This window comes from Fringilla coelebs (genome assembly GCF_963513975.1).
Source record: "Fringilla coelebs genome assembly, chromosome: 17".
NCBI lineage: Eukaryota > Metazoa > Chordata > Aves > Passeriformes > Fringillidae > Fringilla > Fringilla coelebs.
The window spans coordinates 9,898,779-9,915,803 of record NC_140043.1 but is presented as its reverse complement, the minus strand read 5'-3'; the positions used below and the strand labels follow the sequence as shown (position 1 = coordinate 9,915,803).

At 44.6% G+C, this 17,025-nt stretch overlaps 1 protein-coding gene across 1 annotated transcript in view; it reads right to left on the bottom strand.

Annotated features, from left to right (window-relative positions):
- The window catches only part of GALNT9 (polypeptide N-acetylgalactosaminyltransferase 9), a gene marked incomplete at both ends in the record, with an annotated part of 191,833 nt that overhangs the window by 94,501 nt on the left and 80,307 nt on the right, over nt 1-17,025 (bottom strand). Inside the window, one exon of the mRNA XM_084217225.1 lies at nt 14,313-14,493. Coding sequence (XP_084073351.1) covers nt 14,313-14,493 — 181 coding nt within the window. The remainder of the gene's footprint in view (nt 1-14,312; nt 14,494-17,025) is intronic.

Below are 17,025 nucleotides of genomic sequence, written 5' to 3'. Positions count from 1 at the left end.
CTTGTTCAAACATTTTGTGGGCAGGCCGCTGGACAGAAATTTGTCCTGAGTAGGAATCTAGAGCAAACTGCAACACTTCATTTTCTTGCAACAATTGTTCGAATATTTTCATAGTATTTTGTCCTGATTTAAACTCAACTGGAATGTGAATGCACTCAAAGTCACATCCTGCTAGCGCCCTGATCCGGGTCCTTGCTTTCCGGATCAGTTCTGCTACTAGCTCTTGGGGCTTTGTCATTCTCTTGGACCTTTTGTGACTGAGGAAAACCCATTCTATGATCAAGAGAGGGTCCCTCTGGTCCTGGTCCTTTTTAGGTGTATTGTTTGGCTTACGTGTTTGTTTTTCATCCCATTGGAAAATGATTCCATGGAGATGTGGCAACTTACCTAGGATGATAAATTTGAATGGCAGGTCAGGCCGACACCGGTGGGCCTGTCTTGTGGACATTGCAATCTGAACCTTTTCTAGAGCTTTCTGTGCCTCTGGGGTAATAGACCTAGGAGCACCCGGATCCTCTCCCCCTTTCAAAAAATTGAAAAGAGGGTCAAGGTCTTCATTAGTCAGACCTAGCCATGGCCTTACCCAATTTAAGGACCCACACAACTTGTGGGCATCTGCAAGGGTTTTTATGTTCGGGTTGATTTCTAGTTTTTGAGGAACAATGGTCCTATTTCCAATTTCTAAGCCCAAATATTTCCAAGGTGGCATCTTTTGAATTTTCTTTTCCTGGAGCTCGAACCCTGCAACAATCAATGCATCGATCGTTAGGTCAAGCGCATGTGTAAGTAAATCATCATTGGGGGCACACACAAGGATATCATCCATATAATGATAGATGATGGCCTTTACTGCGGCTGCACGCACTGGGGACAACAGGGAAGAGACATACCGCTGGCAGATCGCTGGCGAGACTTTTAGGCCCTGAGGCAGAACTTTCCAATGATACCTTTTCATAGGGGCTTCCATGTTGATTGAGGGGACCGAAAATGCAAAACGAGGCGCGTCGTCGGCATGTAAAGGGATTTGAAAGAAACAATCTTTTATATCAATAACAGCTAATTTCCAATCCTGTGGAAGCATTGTTGGAGATGGCATACCAGGTTGGGGAGAGCCCATATCTTCAATAACATTATTAATTTGTCGGAGGTCGTGGAGGAGCCGCCATCTCTTTTTGTCAGCCTTCTGAATGACAAACACTGGAGAGTTCCACGGGGACGTGGTCTCCACAATATGACCCTTTTTCAATTGCTCTTCCACTAGCTCCTCGAGCGCCTTTATTTTTTGTTTACTGAGCGGCCATTGTTTTACCTGAACTGGATTGTCTGTTTTCCACTTCAGTTTTTGGGCGCAGCGCTGTTGTTCAATGACCGCTATACAAAAATCCTGTGGAGAGTCTGGAATATCAATTGTGACACCCCACTGGGCCATTAAATCTCTCCCCAACAATGGTTCTGAATAATCTAAAACAAATGGACGGATATTTGCCAATTGTCCGTTTGGTCCTTCAACTTGGATGACGCTTTTGGATTGTCTTGCCAATTGCATGCCTCCTACACCCTGAACATGACCAGCCACGTTTTGCAAAGGCCAATGTGCTGGCCATTCTTGTGTTGGAATCACTGTGCAGTCTGCACCAGTGTCTACAAGCATCTCGATGCGTTTTGACTCCCCACCCCCACTGACATTACACCAGACTTTCGGTTTGTCCTTCCCAATAACTTGGACCCGGGCGACTGTGGGCCCTTGTTTCTCGGTGCCTTCAGGCAAGCATGGCACAGGGATAGCTTGGGCAATAATTTGACCTTTGGGAAGGAACAGGGGTGGGTGGAAACAGTGCAGCCCGAGAACGAATTGCTCAGAATCTGAAGTTGTCACTCCTGGAGCAATTTCGATCTCACGTGGTGTGTGTTTGGTGTCCCCAATGACGAGATACTTACAAGGAATCTTGTGCAAAGTACCCTTCTGTTCCGGATTGACAGAGACAAAATGCCAGTCAGTGTCTTCCAGGTGGAGTGATTCTGTCAGTTGCAACCTGTAAGGCTCATTGACAGAAGATGCGGTTAACACAGGTTTACTTAAATCATAGCAAAGGTCATTTTGTTTCACTTGCAACAATGAACTAGCAGACATGGTCTTTGAAGCATCTGCTTCACGTACAGAAATATTAACATTACCGCGCACTTGGTTTCTTTTGCTTCCCTTATTCCCTTGGCCTGCTCTTTTTGTGTCAGCACGCCTGACAGGCTGGCGCTCTGCCTTCAGTTTTTTTGTTGTTGTTGACCCCCTGGGAGTGCTTGTAGTTCTCCCCCGTTGCTATTTATAAACTCATCAAATTGCCTTTTCAGGGGGCACTGGCTACTCCAGTGCCCAAGGTTATTACAAAGCAGGCATGGCTTTGTGGGGTCAACCAGTGCTGGTCTTCGCTGCTGCCCAGGGTACTGCTGTGCTGAGGGAATGGGTGCAGGGCTGGCAACGGCGACACGCTGAGGGAGTCTTGGCAGCAGCTTTGGTCTGGTGTCTTCAGCAACACTCATCAGAGGCACTTTCCTGTTACAGACTAGAAGCATATCTTTTAGTGTAGGGGGGGGTTCTAGGGGAAGACTCAAAATTGCCGCTCGACACTGTTCATTTGCATTTGTAAATGCCATTTCCTCTAAAACCTCTTCCCTTGCATTCTCTTTTTTAACTTGTATTTCAATAGCTCTAGTTAACCGTTCTACAAATTTCAAAAAAGGCTCTGATGGTTGCTGCTTGATCTTACTATAAGGTTCTAAAGGCCCCTCAGGTTGGAGGGAAAAGAATGCTTTTTCAGCTGCATCTTTGACTTTCTCAAGTGTTTCTACAGGGATTGCAGTAGCTTGGGATGAGGGTGAAGACCACTGGCCTTCACCAGAGAGATGCTCAATGGTAATTGGTATGCCATTGGTATCTCTTGCTGTGTTTGGATCAGCCTGCAAGCTTGGGAGAGCTTCCTTTAGCAGTTGTTTCCATGCTAATTCCCATAATTTGAATTCTGTGGAAGTCATGAGACATGAGAAAAGCTGTTTTAAATCATGTGGGACTACCACAGTTCTACTTAGTTCAGAATTTAAAAGGCCACGGAAGTATGGGCTGTGTGGCCCGTACTCTTTGTGTGCCTTGCACACTTCTTTAATCAATTGACGTCCAAAAGAACTCCAATTAGCAGTTGGGGCTGCTCCCCCTTGTGCTGCAGGCTGATACGTAACAGGAGCAAATGACAAAGTGGGACCCTGCATTGGGTCTACAGCTTCTTGCCCTGTAACACTTAAATTGGAAGCACTGGGAACACCGATACAGCTGGGGGGGGAAGCAGTGGGCGTGCTCCCACCGTGGGAACCCGGGGAGGGGGCGGGGACGCAATGGGCACAGGGGGCGGGGACAGGGACTGGGCAGGGGGCGGTGATACCGTGGGAACAGGGGGCGGGGACACCTGGTGACATCATGTCAGCAGACGCCCCCTGGGAGGAGTAGAGGGGCGGAGCTGAGGGTACAGCAGGTAAGGGGGGGGGAGGGAAGGTGTCACAAGGGGCAGGAGGGGAGGGGGATGGGGAAGGAATTTTGGGATGTTTAAGGGGATCTTGGGAAGAAGGAGACCAGGTATGGCATGGTGCCACGTGGCATCCTCCATCTTGTGGAGCCCCTAGGGACTGGGGGCTAGTTTGGGGATCACTGCTCTCCGAAAAGCTAACACGTGCTCTGGGTTTCAGAGCAGGGGACACAGGGGTTTGGGAAAGGTTCCACGCAGTCTGGCCAGGACTTTGTGGAACTTGGAACTCTGGCATTTTAAAGTGCTCAGGGAGTCGACTTCCCAAAGCTTGAGCAGAGTGTGCTCTTTTTAAAATACCAAGATTTGGGGTGCAGGGTTTAGAACTGGGGGGGGAAGAGACAGGGAGAGCAGAGGTACATTGCTTGTTATTTGGCTTTTTCTCTAATTCCCTTTGTTTGAGCAAGGCTGTTCGAACTTGTAAACTCCAGAACACGAATTTAGCAGAGGAAGTATCTCCTGATTGTCCCAGACTTATCAATTCGTTTCCAACTTTATCCCAAAATTGAATATTGTGGACTTCTTCAGGGGAAATTTGTGGGAAGTGTAGAAAAAGCCATCTTACAAACTGTTTCAATTTTCCTTTAGAGAACTTTACATTTCCACAAACTAAAATTCTAACAATATGATAATACACTCCTTTATGTGTTGTACTTAATTTAGTGCCCATGTTGGATGTTAAAAGCACAATACAAAATCCCGCCGACCAAAAACTGAGCTAAATCAGCTACCGATTCTTACAAAAACCACGGTTACGAAGCAATACCGAGTAGACCTTAGCTTTAGGCAATGCAGCTGCTTACACCGCTTTTAAAAATGCCGCGGGCAGCAGCACAGAATTGGAACCCGCCCCTCTGCAGCAAGGGAGAGACAAAGCCTCTCCTGCCGGCTGCACGTGGTGAAACCGAAACCCGGGCGGCGCCGCGCTGCGTGTAGAGAGCCGAGAAAGCACCCCCCGCACGCCGCGCTGCGAAAGCGAGCACCCCCACCGAGAGAGAGAGCAGCCCCCCGCGCCACGTGTAGAGAGCCCCCGTACAGAGAGAGAGAACTCCCCGCCGAGCCACGTGTAGAGCAGCCCCCCGGCCGAGAGAGAGCCGAGCACGCTGCTTTGCTAAGCTGGGGGAGGGGCAGGGAGTGTTCTCCCGCTCCTCCACCGGCACCCGCGAATTTATAAAAGTAGCAAAAGCACACTACAGAGAGCTAAGTCTAACAAAGTAATTGCTATCGGCCCGCAGTGCTGCGCAGCGTATAAGGCAAAGAGAAAAAGAAACAGAACTCACGGCAGAGACTGTTTTTAGAGCTTCTACCCCTCCCAGGAGCAGAAATACTCACCGAAATCGAAGCTGTAGCTGGCAAAGTCGGGCAGGGTGTTTTCACCGGAATAGGACCCCACGGGCGAGGGGCTCCCCTATTCTCCTCTGGAAAATTTGCTCACCAGAAAGGAGCTGCACTTTCTAGAGGCGCCGAGCGTTCCACGAAACTTCTTGTGGGATCAGTCCCAAGTCTCTCTGGAGAGCTATGCAGCCAAAGCTCTTCCAGTGGATGCTGAGCTGCCTAGGAGCTTTTCCGAGGTTCTGAGGTTCTTCTGGGGGTGCAGACTCGATCTGCCCCACGGTTGGGCGCCAAATATTGGAGTATTATTCCAATATTACCGGATAGCACGTGTCTGGGCTCGTCCAGCCCTCGCTGCTCGGCCAAAGGCAGCTGCTGTGGTTTTCCGCCACAGAGATCCCTCTGGCTAGTTAGGGGTTGCAGCTAGACACTGAGAAGTCCAGGCTGGTAGAAACTCAGGTTTACCTCGGTGATAGTCCTTAGGCTAGGTGAAGAACGAAAGGAGTGGATTCTACCGCAGGGTTTAATCCAGAGCTTTATTCCAGGATCATAGATGTCTGAATATGGTAACAGCTACAGTAGAATCAAGACCGCATGGTGCCCAGGTCCTTTTAAGCTCAGGAAGAGGGGGAGGGGAGAGGATAGGTGAGCTACCAACCAGGTGGGAGAGGGCGAGTCTCAGGGGACAATGACACTTGGACAGGCCAATGGCCCAGGGCTGAGGGGCATCCTTGAACTTCTACCAATCACACGACGCTCTTACTGGACTGTTAAGTTTGATGGACATCACTTAGGAAGAGAAAGGGGGAGGGGAACAGGAAAGCTATACCTGGGAAAGGACTGGGAGTTTGAAACAGGAGATTGCAACACACTGCAACAGGAAAAGAAATACCATCCTGAATTCATTGCCTGTCTTGTTCTGTTACTTCTTTTTATCCTGTAATGTGATATCATGGAGTGTAACATAACATGACAGTTCAGAAATTTACAGGAATATCCTTTTCTCCCTGGAAGTGATAGCAGGCAACAACCAGCCACGGGCTCAGGGGAGGGAAATGAAAGAAATTCTCAAATGCCAGCACACAGCTGCAAGTCCTGGCTGGATCTCAGCAGTGCTTCTGCACTACAGATAAGCATTTACCTGTGCAAGAGCAGCTCACAGAATTTGTAGACAGCACCCCACCATTGCTCTTCTTTAGGAGGAAGTACTCTTTTCACCATGGAAATACTGTGGTATTTCTGGTTTCAAGTTCAAAAAATTACCACAGTCTCTAAAGCATACTTTAAAAGGAAAAAAGAGAAAACCCAGTGGTGCTTAAGGTGAATGTGCAGGTCATGTGAGATTCATTTAGTGTGAGGATTGATGAGAGAAATTGAGGGATGCAAAGCAGCTTTTTGATCACTGTTTCTTCTCCTCCCAGCTGACCAGGCTGCCCATGCTGGCAGCTCATCCTTCAGTGAGTGTTGCTGGTACAGAGATCTGGTCCTGTTTCTGCATGCCTCAGAGGTGGTGACACTTTGGGGGGCTCCACCTGCAATCCTATTGAATCTGGCTGCCCATGGCTCCTGAGGGAGGCACTTGCAGAGGACATTGCACCCTGCACATGGTGAGCCATGCTGCCATGGCATCTCCATCCTCCACACAGGCAGCCAAGTCCATCACCCCAGATTAGATGTCTGATTTCCAGTCCCTGTTATGCAACCCACCTTAGGTAAACTATTCATGTATTCAAGAGTACATTCTGGTGCAGACAAATTGCAGGGAATGGCTTCCAGCCTCGCTGCATTTAAACACAACATTGCAATCAGTTATTTTTCATACTCCCTAGTTAATCAAATTCAGCCTTCACTAAATCTACATTTATTAGTGCTGACAGTCATGCAGAACTTGTCTTTGGCAATTAGTATACACAAAGGCACTGCAAAAATGTAGAACAGGAAAATTACTGCATTTGAACATAAGGTGGCTTTTTGGAAAAGGTTGTTCATTTTTATGGTTCTTTTTAATTTAGCCTTTCTGGTGCTCCTTTCATCCCACGGGTCAGTGTTAATAATCAAGACCTATGTTATACACTTTGCAGTATAATTAAAGTCACTACTTAATTGGAAAGCCCAGCACTAAACAAAAGGGAATCAATAATGAATCTAATGGGAAAAGCCAGAGAAAATATCTATTGAATATCAGAAACAACTGTGAGACACTGCCATGTGTCCAGCGCTGCTGCTATGGAGACAGCATGGAGCCTGCTGATGGGGAGGCTCTGCTCATGAGCCATGTCCTGCAAAAAACTCTGGCACTGGCCTCAAAAAGGGGATGGAAGGTTTCTCAATTTTTTTTAATTGTTTTTGGGAATCACAGTCACTGTTTTAAGCTGTTCCGTAATCTTCTCACTGGAGCAATTTAACATCGCACAACTAACTAAATATACAAGGACCTAAAGGTGGCCTGGGATTTGGGAGACCAAGGTTAGAGCCCACATTCCACCTAATCAATCCTTATTTTGTGCAAGGTGAGCAAAGCTCCAGCAGAGGTTGGGAGAAGACCTGAAATACCTTCATGGACAGGGTCAGGTCACGACTCCAGGACTCAGCAACAGCTACAGAGGGACTGTGCTGATTCAGAGCAGGACCTATGATTTCCTCAGAGTTTTCCTGCCCTGCCAAAGAAACAGGTGATTTTTTTTCCCTCTCCTTTGAGGGCTTTGCACAGTTCCAGTCTGAGCCCCTTACAGCCAAGCAGGAAACATTTCCCAAAAGGCAGTGATGAGCCTGTGGCATAGACAGGGATACACAAATAAGCACAGCTGGCCCAGGGGCAGCAGTGTGAGTGAATTTAGGTTGTCAGCTGATATCCCAAGTGATCTGAGTCAGAACTACAACACCAAATGCTGAGGAGGAGCTGGTCAGAGCCCAGCTCACTGCGGAGGAGGCAGCACAGAGATTTACTCAGTCCACACCAGTTCCCCCTGCTCTTGGGCAAGGCAAAAATCAGCTGAAATTGGCTGCATCTCTCTGGGGCTGCATCTCCAGTTGTTCACAGATAATGTGCATGCAAAGGTGCTGTTTGCAGGTGATTCTCAGCCTGAGGAAAATGCCCAGCCCATGGAACTTGACAAAGCTGCATAAACTCCCAGAGCATGTGTCTGCACCCCTCTCCTTTGCCCTGCTCAAAATCCACATCTGGACATTGATCTGGGACCTAATTAAAACACTTCAGTTAGTTTCATCTCTTACTGAATTTCCCTCCAATAAACAATCTTAATCTGTTGCCCAGAGGTAATTCTGTCTGCTCCATTTTCTCTCTCTGTTTTTCCTTCTCTCTGCTTCAATTTACGTCATATGTTCAGAGTGGCCAAAAAAAAAGGATTTTTCAGAATTTTAGCATGGTTTTTTAGATTGATTGAGAGTGGGTGCAAAAAAAACCTCAAATGCTTTCCTATAAAAATAAGCCTAATTGAAATCAGAATATCATGGTTATACTTTGATTGTGAAACACTGTTCTGCTTAAAAAACCAAAAATGCTTAATTTCAATTAATGTTACATTTTACTGTGACCTAGTATTTAATCTGAAAGTATTGGTTGAAGCTAATAATGGAAAATTCATAATTTCAAGAGTGATTTTTAACATGGGAAACTAAAGGTTTCATTGGTCTAAACTCTTTGTTTAAACAGACATTTCACAAAAGATGTTCAGCTGGACACAAAATATTTTTAGGCGATTTTTTTTTTTCACTTGTCATTTTCTGCTAATCAGAAATTCTGATTCCTGGAAAGCTCTGGACTTCAAATATTCCTTGTGAAAAGGCTCATTACATTGCACTCTGGTTAACCTGGAAAGAATCCTAAGGGTCTGTTTTAATTTGGAGTTTCTTGTGTCCTTTCTCTAACGGCTCAAAGAACACCCAGCATCCCCAGAGGATCTGAAAAAAGGGTCACGAGGCAGAGCAAGCAGCAGCAGTGGGGAAAAGCAAATAACCTCAGACCCAGCCTTGTCCAGGGCACTGATCCAAAAGCTGATGCTCTGTGAAAGCCATCTGCCTTCGTGCCCTGCTCCTGCAGCCACGTCCAGCAGAGCATGTGGGTCATCCAAGCCCAGCACTGATGAGCAGGGTCATCCAAGCCCAGCACTGATGAGCAGGGCATCCAAGCCCAGCACCGATGACCAGGGCCATCCAAGCCCAGCACTAAGCACAGAGAAACTGCAAACCCACCCCTGATGGGGCTGCAGGGAGCTGCTGGCTGTGGCTGAAACAGCACAGGGGCTCTGCAGGGCTGTGCTGCCCAAAGAAAGGTCCAGGTTGGAGGTGGTGGTTCTGCCTTCAAGGACAGCTGGAGCTCAGTGGCCTCTCTGAGAGCAGGGCTGCTCCCCAGCTGCTGGCCTCGCTGGAGCTGCTGTTATTAAACCTTTGAATGAACAAATCAGAGGGCTATTTACCAAGCCTGCCCCCTTGGTAACAGTATTTGATCCATTCCGGAATTCTTTTTGATAGGTAATTAAAAAAGCTTTTCCTTAGGTATGGAGTGGATTGAACCATTAATTACAGTTCTCAGCCCTAGAGATGCAATTCTTTTGCTATTGTGAAATGTCTATGGCAAACCACAAAAATGCTTGCCTCCATAAAAGGACTGAATAAATGAAAGCAATTTCCTCAAGACCCAGATTTCTCTGAGTTTTATGGCTAAAGACTTGAGTTGCCACAGCATTAATAAGTTTGTTCTTTAGGGCTGAATTTTCTCAATACAAACGTCCGTGACTGTAACACAAAGAAATATCTTCTTTGGCTGATAGAGCCAGCAGACTGAATCCATATATTAATATTATTGTTATCACTGAATTGCCACAATGCACTCTGCATCCAGTTGCTCAGAAAAAGATCAGTTAAATTAAAGATCCTCACCAAGCAGCGACAATTTTGTGTAAAAGCCAATTTAGCCATTATGGAAGCTGCAGGATCATATTAACTTTTCTCAAAAGTATGCATAATGCATGACAGCAAGTGGTTTTGACAAGTGCCTGAGTGTGTGTGTCTGCGTGTGTGGATGTGTCCTGCATGTAAAGAAAGCCCTGAAGTTATTTAAGTTGCAAAGTCAAGTGATGGAAAGATGGAAAAAGCTGGATTTACAGGTGTTGCACCTGCTCAATTCAACCCCTTGCTATCCAGCCTGTGCATCAAAAGGAGCAGGGGAATTGATGTTATCCTGAGAGACAATGCTTATGTTTGAAAGCATCTGCTTAGCTGACACTTCCCAATTTTTCCAGCTGTAAAACAAACAGCTTTTGTAAGTTTGGGGGGCTTTACCCCTTTCTTTGAATGACATTCCCCAAGGTTTTGGACATTTCTACTTTCTTTAACTTTGATAAAGTCAAAATCTACTGTCACATGGGGCTTCAGCACCTCTGCCTTCATGCAGGACCGGGAAGGGTTGAGTCTGATCCTTTGCTGCTGGAGCAGGGGCTGATATTTTGGCTAGAGCTGGCAGCAGTGGAGGCTGCTGTTCCCCAAAAAGGGCAGGAGGATGAATTGTGCCAGCCTGTTGTAGCCAAAAAGGGAAACCTGCTCTCCTCTGCCTGCAGGGGTTTAGGTGGCTGACCCTGGGAAGTGCAAAATCTCCACCAAAACCTCAGCTCTGCTCTTCAGGTCTGGTTTTGACTGTTCAGTCAAACATTTTCCCTTTGCCATTATGGTAAGAGAGGCATAGACAGAGCCCAGCAGATTTTACAGCATTCCCAAGGGCAGCTTTCAGGCCTGTTCTCCACCTGTACATACTGGGAGGGATTCCTGCCAGGAATACAAGTTCTTATGCTTTCCTACACACCAGGTTCATTGGCATCAGGAGATTATTTTCACTCAGTGCTCAGGTTTTTTCAATTATGACACTCATTTCATATATGGAAGAACATATATGGAAATTACTCCAATTACACTTCACCATCAAATAACACTTCTCCCAGAGAACCACAGAACAAACTCTAGCTTAGCTGTGTGCTTGCAAAACAAAAATAACCTGTTCCTTACAAGAAAAGCTTCTCTTTCTTCCATTTCATAGAGGAAATAAGATGTGCTGGTGAAGGCTAGAAGTCCTGCTAATACTTTACTGCTGTGAAGAAAATTCAGGACTTTAAACATTCTGAGCTCCCTGCAACATATTTTCTACAGTGGTATAGACCTTGAAAAACTTAAAATATTATATTATTTATATATTTAATCTATATTAATATATATGAATATAAGTATAAATATATAAAAATATATTAATATAGATAGAAATAATATGATATATAATATATAATGATTTATATAATCTAATAACATAATCTCTAATAGATAGTTGAAAATCTCTGATATTGAGAAGAAAAAGCTGGGATCTATTTATCATACCATGCTAGAATCAAACTGTAATTTTGTAATTATTGTGTGATTGTAATCACAGGCAAGAAGTTTACTGCCTTTGCCTCTATTTGGCACACAAACAAAATTTGCTGTTGTCTCCTGTACCAACAGAAATTCGTTTACTAAAGAAAAGATTTCTGAGCTAAAAGGAATAAGAGCAGTGGCAGCAGCAGGTAGGAAAGCAGAACAAAATGTGAGAAAAGCATCTTGAGGGCAGGAGTACCCACCCAGGCTTGAGGCTTTGCTGCAGAGGAAGGACAGGGGGAGGTGACTCCAATTTAGGAGCTTCTTGGTCACACTGGCTGACTCTGCGCCTCTGTAGTGCAACATATTTTTTAATTTGCTGCATGGGGATGAAAATACCTCCTGAAAAGCAAGTAAACTGCCAAGTGTTTATGAACCTATGCTTGTAGATGGGATAGAAGGCTTATTCTATCAGAATGAGAGAGTGGACAATGGTAAGAGGGGAGTTCAGATGAAGTAAAATGCAATATTTCTCATCAAGCTTGGAGTATTACAAGTCCTGAGTTTGCATACTGAGATCGTGTTTACTTTTATAAATTGTGCCTGTGCAATGTAGACTTGAGTATAAATTCTCCCAGTTCATATCTTTAATCCTGGTTGGTGAAAATACCTAGATTGAATATTTCAAATGAAAGCCAGAATGGGGAGAAAGCAGAGTTTAATACTTTGGGAGTGCAAATTCTGATGTTTTTACTCACAGGCTGGCCATGGACTTTGTACATGGCCTTGGACATTGATTCTACCTTGCTCCTCAATTTAAAAATGAAAAGCCCTCTCCTTTAAAAAATGACCAGCTCTGGGAATGACATGAATGTAAATCACAAGCAAACTGACAAGCTCAGCCATGGAGAGGAGAGACCCCTGGGCAAGTGTGCACACAGAGAAATTGGACAGGAGTGGGATTTCAAAGTCTGTCTCGAGCTCATGGAGGTTCAGTTCTCTCCAAAACATAATTTGAGCAGTGTCTAAATCAAACAGTCAAGCTCAGCTTTGGTCCATGTCCTTCTTGTGCTGCAGAGCTGGGTGCAGTTCCAGGTGGGGTCCCAAAAGTGGGGCAGAGGGGCAGGATCCCCCCCTTCCCTGCTGCCCATGGGGAGGGATGAGCCCAGGACACGTTTGGCTGTCTGGACTCTGAGTGCACTGAGTGCAGCCACATCCTCCTCAGGGCTGCTCTCGAACCTCCTAAGGGGGCAAAATCTCCTTATACACAGACCTCCTGCCTTCTGCACACTCTCACTCATTTTCCATAGCAAATTCAGTCTGAAGGGTTTTCCTGTGACTCATCTAGAGGCAAGTGCATCAATTGCAGCCTCCAGATCTAACTGGAACCACCTCAGGAGTGTCCAAACATGCCAAGGGAGGCAGTTCCCCCAGTAACACAGATATTTAATCCATGTAGCATGGCCTGATGAGATACCCACAATGAGAATGTCAAAAAGCTCATCTGAATGACTCATCAAAGCTTCCAAGCAAAACTGTGGGAGAGCATAATCTGAAGTGAAACACCACTGCATTGCAAATGGTCTCACGCCTCTGACAGCTGCTGAGCTGGATTTGAGCTCTGCAGCCTTTGCTTTTGCATTTCCCAGCAGAACACATCTCATTTATCCTCATCCCCCTGCCCACAGCAGCGAGCAACAGCCAGGTCAAACCTCACCAAGCTCCATTTGGGAAACTTCGCTTTGATTTTAGGGTCTCTGGGGCAGATCTGATGCACAGCTCCAATATTTGCATCACTACAGACTCCTCTTTCCCCAGCCTAATTCCAAGATGGATTTTGATCATACATCAAGAGAGGAGAGGTGAGACCATCGCACAAACGTGTACTTGCATCAAACGTGGTTTCAAGGCAGTGGATGGTTTTCTCTCTGCCTCTTCTGTTACCTCAGTTTTGTTACCTCAGTTCTTTTGTTTTCTGTAGCAAGGGTTTGAGAAAACAAATGCTGAGTCAATGCTTCTGAGATCAGTTTAATATGCAACACAGCTAAGGAAATTTGTAGTTAAGCTGAAGTTTTGTTTTTGGCAGCCTGAACTGCCTAAAATCCTAATTCAATTGCAATCTACTCACAGCTGTTTAGCTTGGCTAAACTTTTCTCACCATTTAATAAGATACTTTTTTATTTAACTTTCAGTTCTGCCTAGGAGCCCCAGTGGATCTTTTAAAACAGAAGATTATTATTAGAAATTAATTAAGTATTCTTTTCAATTCTGTCTCCTGAGAGCAACCAGGCATTGTTGCTGATCTCCTCTGCATTAAGACATTACTGATTGTCATTCATGGGATGATAGTGTGGATGTCTCATCTGGAAAATATATAACTCCATAAATATGAAAGATTTGAAAGTTATTTAATACAAAATATAATAAATCAGTGCAAATAATAAACATGTAATTGCAATGTCAAGCATAGCACAGGCGTGTGGAGACTATAAACACTGGAATAAAAATAGACACACATTCCAAAGACACAGAAAACCTTACTGCAATTACAGGACCCCGATGGATTGCACTTAGCCCGTGTTTCAGCACGCTGCAAACCCTGACTAAACAATTCTAAGAATATCAAATGCAATTAAAGACAATTGATTTGATAAGCTGGGGTTATTTTTAAGGGACCAGTGACTAGGAAGTGTTTGTTGCACTGCCCCCCTCCCACTGCACGTGGCTACAAGAAGCACAGACTAAATCTGCCACCTCTGAGGGCTTTTTCTAAATGAACCAAACCCAAAAAGCGCTGATATCCTGATGTAATTTTTGATCTGAGGCATTGAACACGCATATTAATGTACTACTGACAGAATTAGCTATGCATTTAATTTGGCACTTCATGCTTGAGATGGCAGTTGGTGTATTTCATTTTCACTCAGCTCAGGGGTATCTGTACAAGTAACTGCTGTCATATTCCAGCCAGGAGGGATGTGAGGAAGGCCACCATGGGTCAGCAGAACAACAATCAATCTCTTATTCCAAATAGTAATGCTGCAGAATTCAACTTACTTTTTAGGTCTGTAGTCAGGGATGGACCTGTCCAGTGATATCCTGTCACTGAGCTGGGCATTGTAACCATATTCTTCATACTTGGTCTCTGATTCGTGGCTGTCATCTCTCAGGGTAGCAGCCATTCCCCCCTGGCCCAAGCCTCCTGGGCCTTCAACTAATCCCATGGGCTTTGCCAGACCTAAATGAAACAGATACAAAAAAATTAAAAAAAAATCAAATTATTAGTATAAAGGGTAAAGATAGAGCCTTTTCTGTGACACAGAATGTTTTCAGATAAATGAGATCTGAACTCCCAGCTCTTAAACCCTCATGGCTCTGTGGAAATTATTCTCAGCTTCTCAAACCAAAGTCCAAATCAACACATCTTGTAGTATCTGTGCATAATGAGCAAACTATAAAGAATCAATTAGCAGCTTTCACGACTCCTTCTTTTTCCGAAATGGCTAATTATTGTGAAGATAATTAAGAAAAAATTTTCCCCATTAGAACTGGAGGGTTTCCCCATGCAGCCCATTAAAGCTTCACTCATTTTAAGGGAGAGATGTTGAATTCTAGCACATGTGGGGGTGCCAGTTTAACTCCACATTAGTGCCAGTTCTGGTACCTGCCCTGTGACCCCAGAACCACTGCAGCCCTGGTTCAGGTTTGGTTCCTATGGATGGGCCACCAGCTTCTGCTGGGTAGGAAATACAGGATAATAGGAAATACAGGATAAATCTGATTTCACTGCCTGAGTCAGCAGATGGGTCATTTGGACTCAAATACACACCCTGCCCAGCCTGCTGCCACAAAGATGTGCTAAAACTATTTTAATGGAGCTGACACTCCACCTGGGAATCACTCCAGATTTCCTCTGCACTTCACGTCTGACAAATGAAATATGTAAAATACTCAGCTCTGTAGAGCTCACAGCAGCAGAAAGTTTGGACACTCAGTGGGTGCTGAGAAATCAGCCAATTTACAGTGCATTTACAGGTTTCATTCACTGGTCAACTCAAAAATAAAAATAAAACAAAACTAAACCAACATAAAATGCTTGTATGATCACATCACCAGGAACTTCTTCCATGGCAACAGGCATTTAATTTGGTGCTGAATCCTCATAAATAAGTTCCTCAAATATCCTGTGTTTAATGTCAAAGCCCTCCTTTCCAAAAGGCTGGCTATCAGCAAGTCATTATAAATGACAAAGTTATTTATAATTACCCTGGGAACACCACACAGGAATGTGTGACTCTCCCCCAAATCATTTACGACACCAAGTAAAGCAATTAGAGCTTGACCCACTCAACATTTTTCAAATCGAGACTTTTTCAAGAGGAAAATGTCATTATTTCAACTAAATGATTAAAAAGAAAGAAAGGAACTGCCAGCATTTGGTAGCAACAAACACACATGGCAGTACAAACATGGGACTGGCTTCTCCATTAAGGAGGGCAGTTCAGACCCTTGTGAGGAAATTCTCTTGCAGCTCACTGCAAACAATGCTCTTGTTACAGCTCCATCACCATCTCTGTTTAATGACAGGACAGCCCAGAGACACAGTGGCTTTCTGATCTGAGAGAATAAAATTTTGCATTTTCTGCTGCAGTGTTAATGACAAAGTCCTGAGGTAAAGTGCAACAATGCAAAGAGTCACAAATTAACAGTAAAAGGAATTCTGCTGCTGAACTTCAGACATTGCTGACAAAAAGGCACAAATGCTGCAATCAGTGGTCCTGAGTCAGGACAGACCTTGCTGGTGTTTGTGTCTTTGATGCCTTTGTGCTCCTCATCACCATGCACTGAAATGACTAAAACTCAAGACTAGTCTGGATTTCAAACCAGAGAAATTCTTCTAGCTTATTAAGTGAAGCACTTCCATCCATGTTCAATATTCTGAAAATATTTTAGGGAGCTTCATTTTGAAGAAAATGGTAACATTTGTCCTTTTTGTTCCAATTTCAGATGAGAGGCTACTTGGCACTTTGACCTTCCTTTGGAAAAATTCGAACAGAGGGCCCTGCATGCCTGGCCTGACAATGATTCCTTGCTCGAGTAATTGCAGAAATTACATGTCTGAGACTCCACATCTCTCCCCACTCAAAAGGAAAAACAGAGCAGCCTAATCTTCCTGCATGATACAGCCTTAGACTTAACAGACACCACCAGCAGTGAGGCTGCAAGCTCTGCCCAATCTATGGAATCTAAAAGGGGCTCAGTTTCTGAGAAAAGTCAACAGTTCCCTCCAAAAAAAGGAGTCAAATTAAATACTTGAAAAGTCAAAACCCCAGAAAACTTGACAAAGACTACGTCCTTGAAAGACCATAATGTGGAAATTCATTTGATGATCATTTGGAATCATCTGGGCTGGGTTCTGATATAACATCAAAGCAAATTGAAGATGACTTCATTAAAATTACCTGACCTGCTTTAATGAAAGGGTCTCCAGGATGTGGTGTGCTCATTTGACTAGAAGCAACAATCTAATTCCAGCAGTTGAAAACTTTCTCCTTCATACTCTATGCTCTTCCAGTTTATGGAACAAATCACTTGAGTCTTTATGGCACCAGTAATGTGAGAATGAAACTTGCACCCCACAGGAAGAATCAAGGTTGGCTATTTCATCAAGCACCTGCCAAACCATCCATGATGACAATTATTTCATATACCTTCTTCTAAATCTGATCTTCTAGCTCTTTGTGCTGCTGATCTGATCTTGTTGTGGGAA